The sequence below is a fragment of the Grampus griseus genome, assembly GCF_964374135.1.
Source record: "Grampus griseus genome assembly, chromosome: 11".
NCBI lineage: Eukaryota > Metazoa > Chordata > Mammalia > Artiodactyla > Delphinidae > Grampus > Grampus griseus.
The window spans coordinates 7,785,137-7,795,753 of NC_139005.1; the positions used below are offsets into that span (position 1 = coordinate 7,785,137).

Consider the following 10,617-nt stretch of genomic DNA (forward strand, 5'->3'; position numbering starts at 1 on the left):
CATTGGAAATAAAAACTACAATGATAACAGTACCGTCTACAGTAGTATAAAAAATGTGAAATACATGATGATAATCTAATAAAATATGTGAAACATCTATACAGAGAAAATTACAAAACATCGCATAAAGAAAATCCATGAGTTGAACAAATCAGTATTTTAAAGAATTCAATTTCCCCCAATTATCTATAGATTCAGTGAAATCACATTCAAAATTTCAAAAAGTTTTTTTAGAAATTGACAAGCCAATTCAAAAATTAAGACGGAAATGCAAAGACATAGATTAACCAAAACAACATTGAAGAACTACCTCCATGTGATTTCAAGATATATTATAAAACTACCGAATCCAAAATATCGTAATGGTGTTATGCACAAAGAATACACAAATAGATCGATGGAACAGAAGAGAGTCCAGAAATAGACCCAGACATGTATGCATAATTGTTGACAAAAGTGCAAAGGCAATGTAGTGAAGAAAGAATAGTCTTTTCAGCAAATGTTGCAGAAGCAATTGAATATCCACATGCAAAAAGGAAAAGAAAAAGAACTTCCATACATCCATACGTGACTTACAAATTATCCCCCCAAAAGTTAAAGATTTCCACGTAAAATCTGAAACTATAAAATGTCTAGAAGAAAACATAGCAGAAAAATTTTTGTGACCTTGAGTTAGGCAACAAGTTCTTAGAAACAGGAAAATGGACTTCACTGAAGACTGGCGGGGGGCTTGGAAGAAGCTAGGTGAAAAAAGATATACATAGAGAATTAAAACTTTTGCTATCAAGGTGTCAAGCAGCTGGGCCCCAGTCTCTGCTAAGGAGTTCTGCACTTTAGCTAGTAACAGGAAGTCCTCAGGGCTTTTATGGTTTGCACCTAAGTGACGAAGTATAGCTTAATTTTCAGAAGAAAATTCAAAAGTCTTCTCCTTTTCTTCCAGAGCCTTCACATTCACTGTACTGTCAATAGATTTGCCTTCTTCTGACATATACTGAATGCAGTTAAAATGCAGTTTTCAGCAAAAACAGCTCCCCTTTGTATATATGCACAGGTGCCTGAAGAATACATCTGGAAAGCAGCTCCCTGGAGTCTAAACCTGCAGGCAGGGAGAAAAACAAATTTAGATTTACTGCCACCTTGTGTCAGGCACTTAGCCTTGTCTTAAAGCTTCAAGTCCGCAATAAACGTGAGAAGGAAAATGTAAGAGAAGATTTGAATAGGTAAACGGGCAAGTCCCTGTGTGAGAGAGCTGGGGAGAGAGATTCAGAAATTCCCCAAGCTTCTTTCCAGCAAGAAGAGGACATTGCGTGGAATGTGGCAGTAACTTCACTAGTAGGTTCAGCAAAGAATAGGAAACTTACAAGTGGGGCATCAAAGGAGAACCATCCTCCCAGAGCCATGAGTAGTTGGGTTTCTTCAGAGACAACCCCATCCAGAATGGGAAACTGGAATGGGCGATTGCTTGCTGGATGAATTCCTGTGGGAAGTCATGTTTCTGAGTTGATGAAAGAGTCGATGTGGACTTTTTAAATTAGATTCACAAAACGAAAGAACCCAAAGAGCTCTTAGACATCCTCCTGATGGCTTTACAGAAATGTCTACTGGAGCCTAGAGATACTTCATAACCTGTCCATCCAAGGTCATGCACGTAACCAGTGGCCAGCCTAGGCTAGAAAACAGGTACATATTCTGATTCTCAAGGAGGGCCTTAGCCTGACCTATTTCCCTGTAAACCAATATTCCAGGCCAACACACATCCATTAAAAACTCACCAGATCATCTGAGCTATTAATCTTCAGCATGTGGGCGTCCAAAGACAAGCAATTCTCCCGGCTTTTTTCCCAATTAAATGGGCCAGAGGAAAATTGGTAACAGTTTTCTTCATGCCAGAGCCAGTCTTGGGGACAAGGACCTAGGAAATGTAATACACTTAATTAGTGAGTTAGGCCTGAGTAAAAATATTTCTACAATTCTTAAATCAATTCACCTCTCAGGACTCTCACATGCTACCACCTCTTCTTAATTAGAATTACACCCAGACTCTGCAAATACCTAAATAGCCTAGAGTCTTTATTGCTCCCTTTTCTGGAGAAAAAAGAAATGAAGCATTCTGATTTTAGAAACTCAATTAAAAAGCAAGACTGTTAAAAAGCAAGGCTTGAGCTGGGATGTAATTTTAGAATCTGATCTATTTTTTAAAAATTATGTTTGGAATCATGGAAGTGAGAGTTGGGGGGATGAATATGTAATAGGTATTCTGCTACTAAAAAAGATATGCTTATATATTTTAAAACTTCAGGTCTTTGAATGATGGATTTGGGTTTAGATACTGTGCCTCCTGATTCTGGACATGTAGCCCTATGTGGCTCTTGAGTACTTGAGTTACGGCTGGTCTGCATTGAGATGATGTTCTGTAAGTGTAAAATATACCCCTGATTTTGAAAACGTACTATGAAAAAAAGAATATAAAATATCCCATTAATAATATTTATACTGATTAGTGTCAAAATAATATTTCAAGTATATTGGGTTAAATATGTCATTAAAATTAATTTCATCTGTTTATTTTTCATGTTGACTGTGATTAGTAGGAAATTTAATGTTGCATATGTGGCACACACTGTATTTCTTTTGGACAGAACTGTTCTAGGGAGAACAATATATTGGTGCAAAGAGAGCATCTCAATTTAAATAAGATTTCAGAAAGTAGGGGAAAGTTTTCAGCAGAAAGTTCCCAGAGAGTCCAAAAAACTCAACTCAGGGCTTAGACAATAGGCAAGATATGTGTTTTACAGATATTTTAAACGATCCCCAAATCCTCTTTCTCCTCCCCCTTCTTCTCCCCTTCATCATCATCATCCCTTCCGTGTGTTACTAACACTTGGAATCTCTTTACTGGGGAAAAAAGCCCTTTGTTCTATGCTGTGACCAAAAAAAAAAAAAAAAAAACCTCAAATCCTTGAGCAAGGCAACATTTTAATTTCAATTTTCATTGTGGCATAAAACCATCAGATAATTTTGTAAGAATAGGCTTTATCAGAGAGGACAAAGTAGAAGGGACTGAACTATGAAAGAAGAAAGTGAATGAGGAAGGCTATACATAAGCCTGGATTGAAAGCAAAGAATGCAAGCTTCTTAACTTATTAATTTGCCTAGTCCTGTCTTACTGTGTCAAAGGAAAGAGTATATTGGTTTTCCTGAACTAAAAGAAAGGTCTAGGTAGGTTTTCCAAGCCATGAAAAAGTGAAAAAGATGAATGTTAAAATGTGGCATTCAAACCACCTGTATGTCCTTTAATTATTATTATTTTTTTATTTAACAAACACAATAACCACTGTGTTAACCAATGTGCCAAAAATGGTTGGCAGTCATTTTTATGTATTGGCTCATTTAATCCTCATAACCACAGTATGTAAGAGTTAGGTTAATTTTCTTCATTTGAAAGATAGAGAAAATGGGACTTTGAACACGAGCAGTCTAACGCTAGCATCTGTGTGTTTCATCACTATATTACACTACCTCTCAAACTCCTGAGTTTGAATTAACTGCGGAAATATTTCTTGATGCCCCCTCAAGATATTTTGATACAGGGTTTTGGGGTAAATCTGGAACTTGCCACTTTTAACAAGCTACTTAGGTGATAATTTTGTACACGAAGGGTTGAGAACCACCACTAATTCAGGTGCTAAAATGTAGTCTGTTACTTTGAAGACTCTGTATCTTTCTAGCTGGCTGACCTCAAGCAAGTCACATATGCCAATTTCTCAGCGTCTTGCCCTCTTCATACATATACCGAGGACCACAGACTGGTTAGTAAGAAAGATAAAACTTGTCTCAAACTTGAGAAAACTGGCATAATTTTTTTTGCGTAGTATTTTATTATTAATGTTTTTCAGAATCTTCTCAAAGCTGCTTGATGGACAGCCGTGCTTTATTTGACATCTCTACTAATTGGCTTTTATCTGACACTGCCAAGGAATGAAAACACGTTACTTGGTGTATCTGCTACAAGAGACATATCACCTTTTATTTTTGATTAGTTGTCCACACTTGGCATCTCTGGGATACGAGCCTGAACAATCCTGACATAATTTTACTCCCATACAACTGATAAAAACAAGCCTAATTTCACAGCCCCACCTGTGAAATAAACCATTTTTGGTATGTAGCTATGTCTGCTTATATAAACATTCCTGTCCTTGATATATTAGCCTCCTTCCTTTAAGCCTTCTTTGAGATGGTTTTATGTCCTAAACAGCTCTTTCCTTAAAGAGATTCAATATATGTTTGACACTTGCTAAAAAATCAGCTTGTCTATAAACGTCTGCTAATTTTGGAAATTTAAATAACCCTGTACATACTGAAGGGATTTATAAACTGCAAAACTTTATACAAAACTACTTATCGTTATTATCATTTAACTTCCCTGGGTTTCCTCTATAAAATAAATGGATGGGTACCTATAAACTGTTCCTTTATCATCTTTATTCAACAAAACTACGTGGTTGAGATTAAGGTGAGCTGTACAAGCAAGAAGCTGCAGAAATCTCTGTTTATTAGTGACAGCTAGTTACTAATGCCAAGAAAGCAATGTACCACTGAAAGTGACTCTATTTCACACTTTCAAATTCTCCCCATGATTAAAAGCACATACCTGATTTAATTATACGTTGTAGAAAAACTATACTAACTGTACAGGTCACTTCTGTAATATTGAGTTCACATTATTATCTCCATGTTATAAATGTTTCTATCTGCCTCCTAGATTCTGAGTGTACCTAGTCAGCTGAGATCAACTCAGTTCTTCTCATATACATTGACTTCCTGGGTCTCTCATAACTTTGTCTAATTTGAAGTATCTACTTAACACTTACAAGCCAGCTCACCTCTATTGATTCAGTTTACATGGATGTAGTACGCTTTATGAGAAACAGTCCCATAGAATAATGCTAATGAAGAGGAAGGGGTCCCCAGGACAAAGGAGACCCTTAGGAAAAGAAATCAATGATTAAGATACATTGGAATGGAAAGAGAGAAGAATCTGTGCAAAGGGTAAAGGTGAGGGATTTCTTCCAGAAAAATCTCAAAACCAGAAAGTTATAAAGAAAGAGAAGCTCTTGTGAGGCAGGAAAACTTAAATCCACCAAAAAGTATGGTTGATTGAATCAGATTAACTCAAGAATTTGGCATGGGATAGGGTGAGGATGACAAAAAGAGAGGACTTCTGGTGTAGAACATGATGAACAAAAAAGGATACGTATACCAATATGCCAATTTTGTGCCTAGAGATATTTCCAAAAAATGTTAAGATTTACAGAGAAGTCTCTCTTCACCCCTCCCTCCCTCATACCTGAATAGTTTGCTGCTTTTTTCAGAGTTTCTTGGAGATTCAGGTTCTGGTGATGAAGTTCCATTAGTTTCTTGGATTTTTCATCCAGCTTGTGGGCAAGGGTTTCTATCATTTCTTTGAGTTCCCCTTGTGACTCCTGGGAAGATTTTTCTGTCTGGTGCTGGGCTGAAATCTGTCCCTCCAGGATATCTTCCTGGTGAGTAAGGTTTGCTTGCTGTTGCTTTAGATCAGACACCTGGGATACTAAATCAGAACTGAATTAAGACTCCATTTCCAACCCCAGTAAAAATTCCTCCACAGGATTTTGAGGAAATCAAAGAACTAAATCAAACCATTTGTTTTGACAACAAACTGCTTCAAAATGACCCAAATTTATTCAGGAATTACAGATTTGGAAATTACTTGATATTCATGCAATATTTTTTAAATGTGAGGAAATGTCACAGATACTTGTGATTTAAAAAAATAAGACAGGATTTTACTCATTGTTGAGAGTTACACACAAGTTAAAAGGAATCACAGGATAAGTCTTATACGAGTGGCATAAATAAAATATAGACGATCTAAGATAGTCAGACACAAACCGGACTCAGTGACTATTAGTAGCACTTGTCATTAATGACTTACTCTAGTTGTGTCTTAATTCCTCTGCCCTTTCTCTACCCTTCCCCATTTCCTGATTTTAGTTAAAAACTGTGACACTCACCCCGTTTTTGAGAAACCCTCCCACGGAATTTTTTTAAGCTGCTAACACAAGAGTCTGAAAACATATTTTTCAGTTTCAGTTTGTTATTTTTTTTGTTTGGTTTTGGTTTTTTTGTTTTGCTTTTTTAGGAAGGGTAGAGATGAAAGGAAAGTTGTGAAATCAAGCAGGCAGCAAATGTTAAGGGTCCAATATCTCAGTTCTAGAAGGTTGACGGTTCAGTACAAAGTAGACCTCTTGGGTTGAAAGCCAGATTTGACCCTGTTGCAGAGTGGTCCAAGCCTCAGAGGAAGACGCTTCCAATGATTATCTTTGAGTCAAGGGTTCTTCTCCCAGATCAGTAGGAAAAGTTTTATAGATTGAAAGTGTTCATAGATTGAAAACATAAGTTGTTTGAGACCTTAAACAACCGAGAAACAAATTAGCACTTCAAAGGCCTTAGTAACCTGGATTCTAGGGCTCTAGAGAGCCTAGGATTCTAGAGATGAATAACTCAGATCTGTGACCTAAATACACAGGTGTATTAGATGGACAATCAACGCCATTTTCCTTCTTTCTTAGCCATTTTCATGGTTCCTTTCATTTCTTTTCCTCTCAACATCCCCTCTTTCCTAAATGGCCATATTATAAATTTGAAGAATGTTTTGTTTTGAATGTTTTTTTTATGAAGACTGTATTTCTGGGTTCTTAACTTTAAATTGGTATTTAATCATCTCTATTAAAACTCAGCATGAACTAAATGAAGTTTCTTTTACTTTTGGGTCCCTTGGGTGACCTTGTGGATTAGTAACTTCAAATTATTTTCTTCCTCATTATTCTGAGGTTTAAATAGGCTTTATCCATGAAGTTATGAAAACAGAACCAAACAAAAACCTACCATTCATAATCTTCATCCCATGCCTCAATCTATTTGAGGGAAGAGCACAATATACCCATTCATCTTCCCACTCACTCTTAAAACAATTTGCCTAAAATGTATCTAAATGAAGGCTGTTTATAGCTGTTATGAAACCAACAAATAAACCATGTTTATAAGTTCTCATTTTTTGTTCTCCGTCTTTTCCCGGCTTCAGCACTTACATTGGATTATCAGCAATATAACGGTCACCAGTAATCCCAGACAAAGGATCCCTAGAACCATAGCAGCAGGGTACCACCTCCGAGAGGAAAGAAAACGAAGACCTAAAGTGACAGAAGATAGATTCAGAAAAGACAAAAGTGATGGAGGCAAGGGATCAAACAATTCTTTGAGTACTGTCTGTACCTGGTGCTTTGCATTACTGACCTCTAGTATTCCCAATGGATTTGCAAATAATTCATTATTCACATGTACAGATGCAAACTATGTACAGTTAAAGAATTTAAGTAATTTACCTATGGTCATGCAGCTAGCAACTCTAGGAGCCAGGATTCCATACCAGATATTTGACTCCAAATCTAGAATCTAAAGTTTATGCCTTGTCTGCTGTCCCCACAGTGAGTCTTCAAGAAACTCTCAGCCCAGCTTGGTTAGATTAACTTCCTCCACAGGGTAGAGAGCCTGATGTTTTTAATAGGGACCATGTGTCTGTACGCGCACGTGTGCACGCACACACGCACGCTCGCATGCACGTGTGCACACACACGTGTGCAAACACATGCACATACGCACACAGGCATGTGCACACGCACACGCAGTTATAAGTAACATACCATAAACGAATGTCAGATATCAAGCAAATAAGCCTTTAGTCAGTTAGCCAACTGAGAAAACCTCAAAGAACTAATACATAATTCTGTGCCATTCAATTTTTATTTGGAACTGGGGTTATTGACCAAAGAAAAATAGGAATGAAATCTCAATATTCCCTTGATTCATATTAACATCATGTCGTATACTCACACCAGCTGTGGCCTTCTTGTTACAAGAGAAAAATTCACCATTATTATAAAAATAAATCAATCATGTAGCTCACAGGTGTACGAATATCTTATTATGAGGTCCACCACTTAAGAAGCACAGATATTACTGGTTCAGTGGGAAAACATTTCATGTAATGGATTTGGACTCCTCACCTTGTTAGATAAACAAATAAGACACTGATAATGTTATCCTCTATATGCAAACAAGGAAACTGACCATTCAGTGACTTGCCTAAGATCACACAAATGTTAAGATCCAAATATAGGTCTTTAATCCAATTGTCAGTAGCTATGTGACTTAGAACGTCACATCACAAAACTTCCAGCATGAAGGTATGATGATTCCAATCAATCAGTGGTCAAATATATTCACAGAGTTCTCACGTGTCAGAAGCACTCCTAATAGACTCTACAGATGACCCAAACAAAATAGAAATTTTGACAGGAAGCAATGTGGTTTATTCTCTGATTCAAAAGTTATTAAGTTCCCAGAAATGTGTATAGCAACTTGGCAGAAAAGAAGTTGAAGACAGTTACGTGTCTTGCAAATAATTGCCCAATCCTAGCCTTGGAGGCAAATATCTGAGTAAATCTTTCAATCAACGTTTCTCTCTGGTCAATGTTCATTCCGTCTTATAGATCAATCCTAGCTCTACCACTTACTAGCCACATAAAACTGGGTAATTTAGTTAATCCTCCCAGTCCCTAGTTAGTCCTCTGTAAAAGGGAGATAAGATTAGTCCTAATCTCAAGGTGTGAAGATTTAGAGAAATAATGCATGTAAAGTGAATATCATAGAAAATAGCCTATAGCAAATGTTCAATAAAAGTTAGTTATCACCCTCTACTACAGCATCATTCATACCAAGTTAGTTTATTCGTCAGCATCATCTTCGTTATCACCATTACATCTGACTTGTTTTTCCTTTAAGTAAGTGCTATTAACTCTTTCATATTTTCCCACATTCAGGTGTTGTAGTCTTCTAATCCTCTATTCAGTTAGTTTACATTTCTAACCTAATTCTGTCCCTGTACATATTTATCCACCCCTAGTACCTTTGTCTCTCTCTCCATTTGGTTTCTGATCCAGTTGACCCTTCATACTCTGGCTCTTCAGGTCAGCAAAAGTCATTTCCAAATTTATTCCAAGAATGAGAGAGTGAAGCAGCCGAGGACTTCTACAAAGTAAAAATGTGTGAGCTGCTGCTGGAGTGTTTAAATAGCTACTGATATCTAGTAGAATGACTCAGTCATTGGTAGGAGGAAGGAGAGGCTTTGCTTCATACTGGGAACTTGGATGACGCAAATTCTTGGGTTATGTCTATTGCAGGAGGGGAAAGTGGTGATTCTGATAGTGTTTCAGGATATTTCACTAAGTAATTTATGAAAGGGAAAACTGTATTTTCCATGAGCATTAGAGGAGAGGAATTTGCACCCACGCTGCAGATATGGAAACTGAAATTTAAAAGGGTAATTCACAGTAAATTTGTGGAAGAGTGTGCATTAGACCAGATTACTTGATGCCAATATCCATATTTGTTTATTTCACTGTAGCAGACTATCTCTATACTGAGTCTTTCATACGTCTCGCATTTTCCTTTTTAATTCTGACTTTTTTTCATCAGCTATAGACTTAGGAATTTGGGGATTAATCACTTATGACTCTTATCTCTCTAGCCATGATAACCTAGGCAATTTTAGAACTTAGTTAGGAGTGCTATTTCATACAATGGCGTATAACATAGCAGCAGAGAGAACTTTGGGGCCAGATGGAGATTGTTTCATATCCTTCCTTTGCTATTCCCTTGGTCTCTAATCTTGGGGAATGTCTTTGGCTATACATTAGGACATTATAATGTCCACTTGATACTGTTGATAATGCTGCTATAGGTGTCCAAATGAGATATTGGGTGAAAATGCTAAGCTTTGTACTTCAAACATAATAAGAAATCAATAAATGGTAGTTATTAATATTAGCAGTAGTAATACTCAACACAGTGGGATTGCTCATCAAAGAACACATTTTATATGTCTGCCTTGAGTCACAAAGACTTCTATGGGAACCCAGTAAAGATACTATATGTATTCATTGATAGAATTCTCACCTATTTTTCCCTCACAACCTCATAACCAGAAAAAAAATCTTGTTGCAGTTATACATGCTTTTAAAAAAAAATCCTTATCTATTAGAGATGTCTTCTGAAGTATTTATGGGCAAAAATGATATGATAGCTAGTATTTGCTTTAAACTATACCAGGAGAAAAATAAAAAGAAGGGAATACATAAAAGATTGGAGAAAAATATGTAAATAAACAAAATCTAGGAAACTATTAGGAAAATGAATAGTTTTCACCAGTAATTTTTCACCAAAATGAAAGCCTAACTAGGATTCCGTTTCTCTCCTCCTCCCTAAATTTTTTTTATTCCCCTTTTCTGTGCAGGGTATCTGAGGCCAAACTGAAAATAGTTGATCATTTAAAGTGCTACTCTATGAGACAGATCACAAAGGAGGCTCAGCAACTCGCAAATATATCCTAGTCCAATCAGCTTGTAACAAATCAATGTTACTTACCTTTATCCCTCAAGCCCCACACCACCTCCCTTGATTGTGAGTGCCAGGAAGCAAGATTAGATACATAACTGCATTTGCCATGGGGACTTT

General features: G+C 36.8%; 1 protein-coding gene across 1 annotated transcript; it reads right to left on the reverse strand.

The window, feature by feature from the left end:
• Nucleotides 1–378: 378 nt before the first annotated feature.
• OLR1 (oxidized low density lipoprotein receptor 1) lies at nt 379–9,089 on the reverse strand. The gene is made up of 6 exons (XM_082666643.1): nt 9,011–9,089; nt 7,134–7,235; nt 5,351–5,593; nt 1,773–1,912; nt 1,362–1,477; nt 379–1,096 (listed from the first exon to the last, which is right to left on the reverse strand). Exons 1-6 carry the CDS (start codon nt 9,084–9,086, stop codon nt 952–954), a joined length of 822 nt encoding a protein of 273 aa, XP_082522769.1. The 5' UTR covers nt 9,087–9,089; the 3' UTR covers nt 379–951.
• Nucleotides 9,090–10,617: the final 1,528 nt, after the last annotated feature.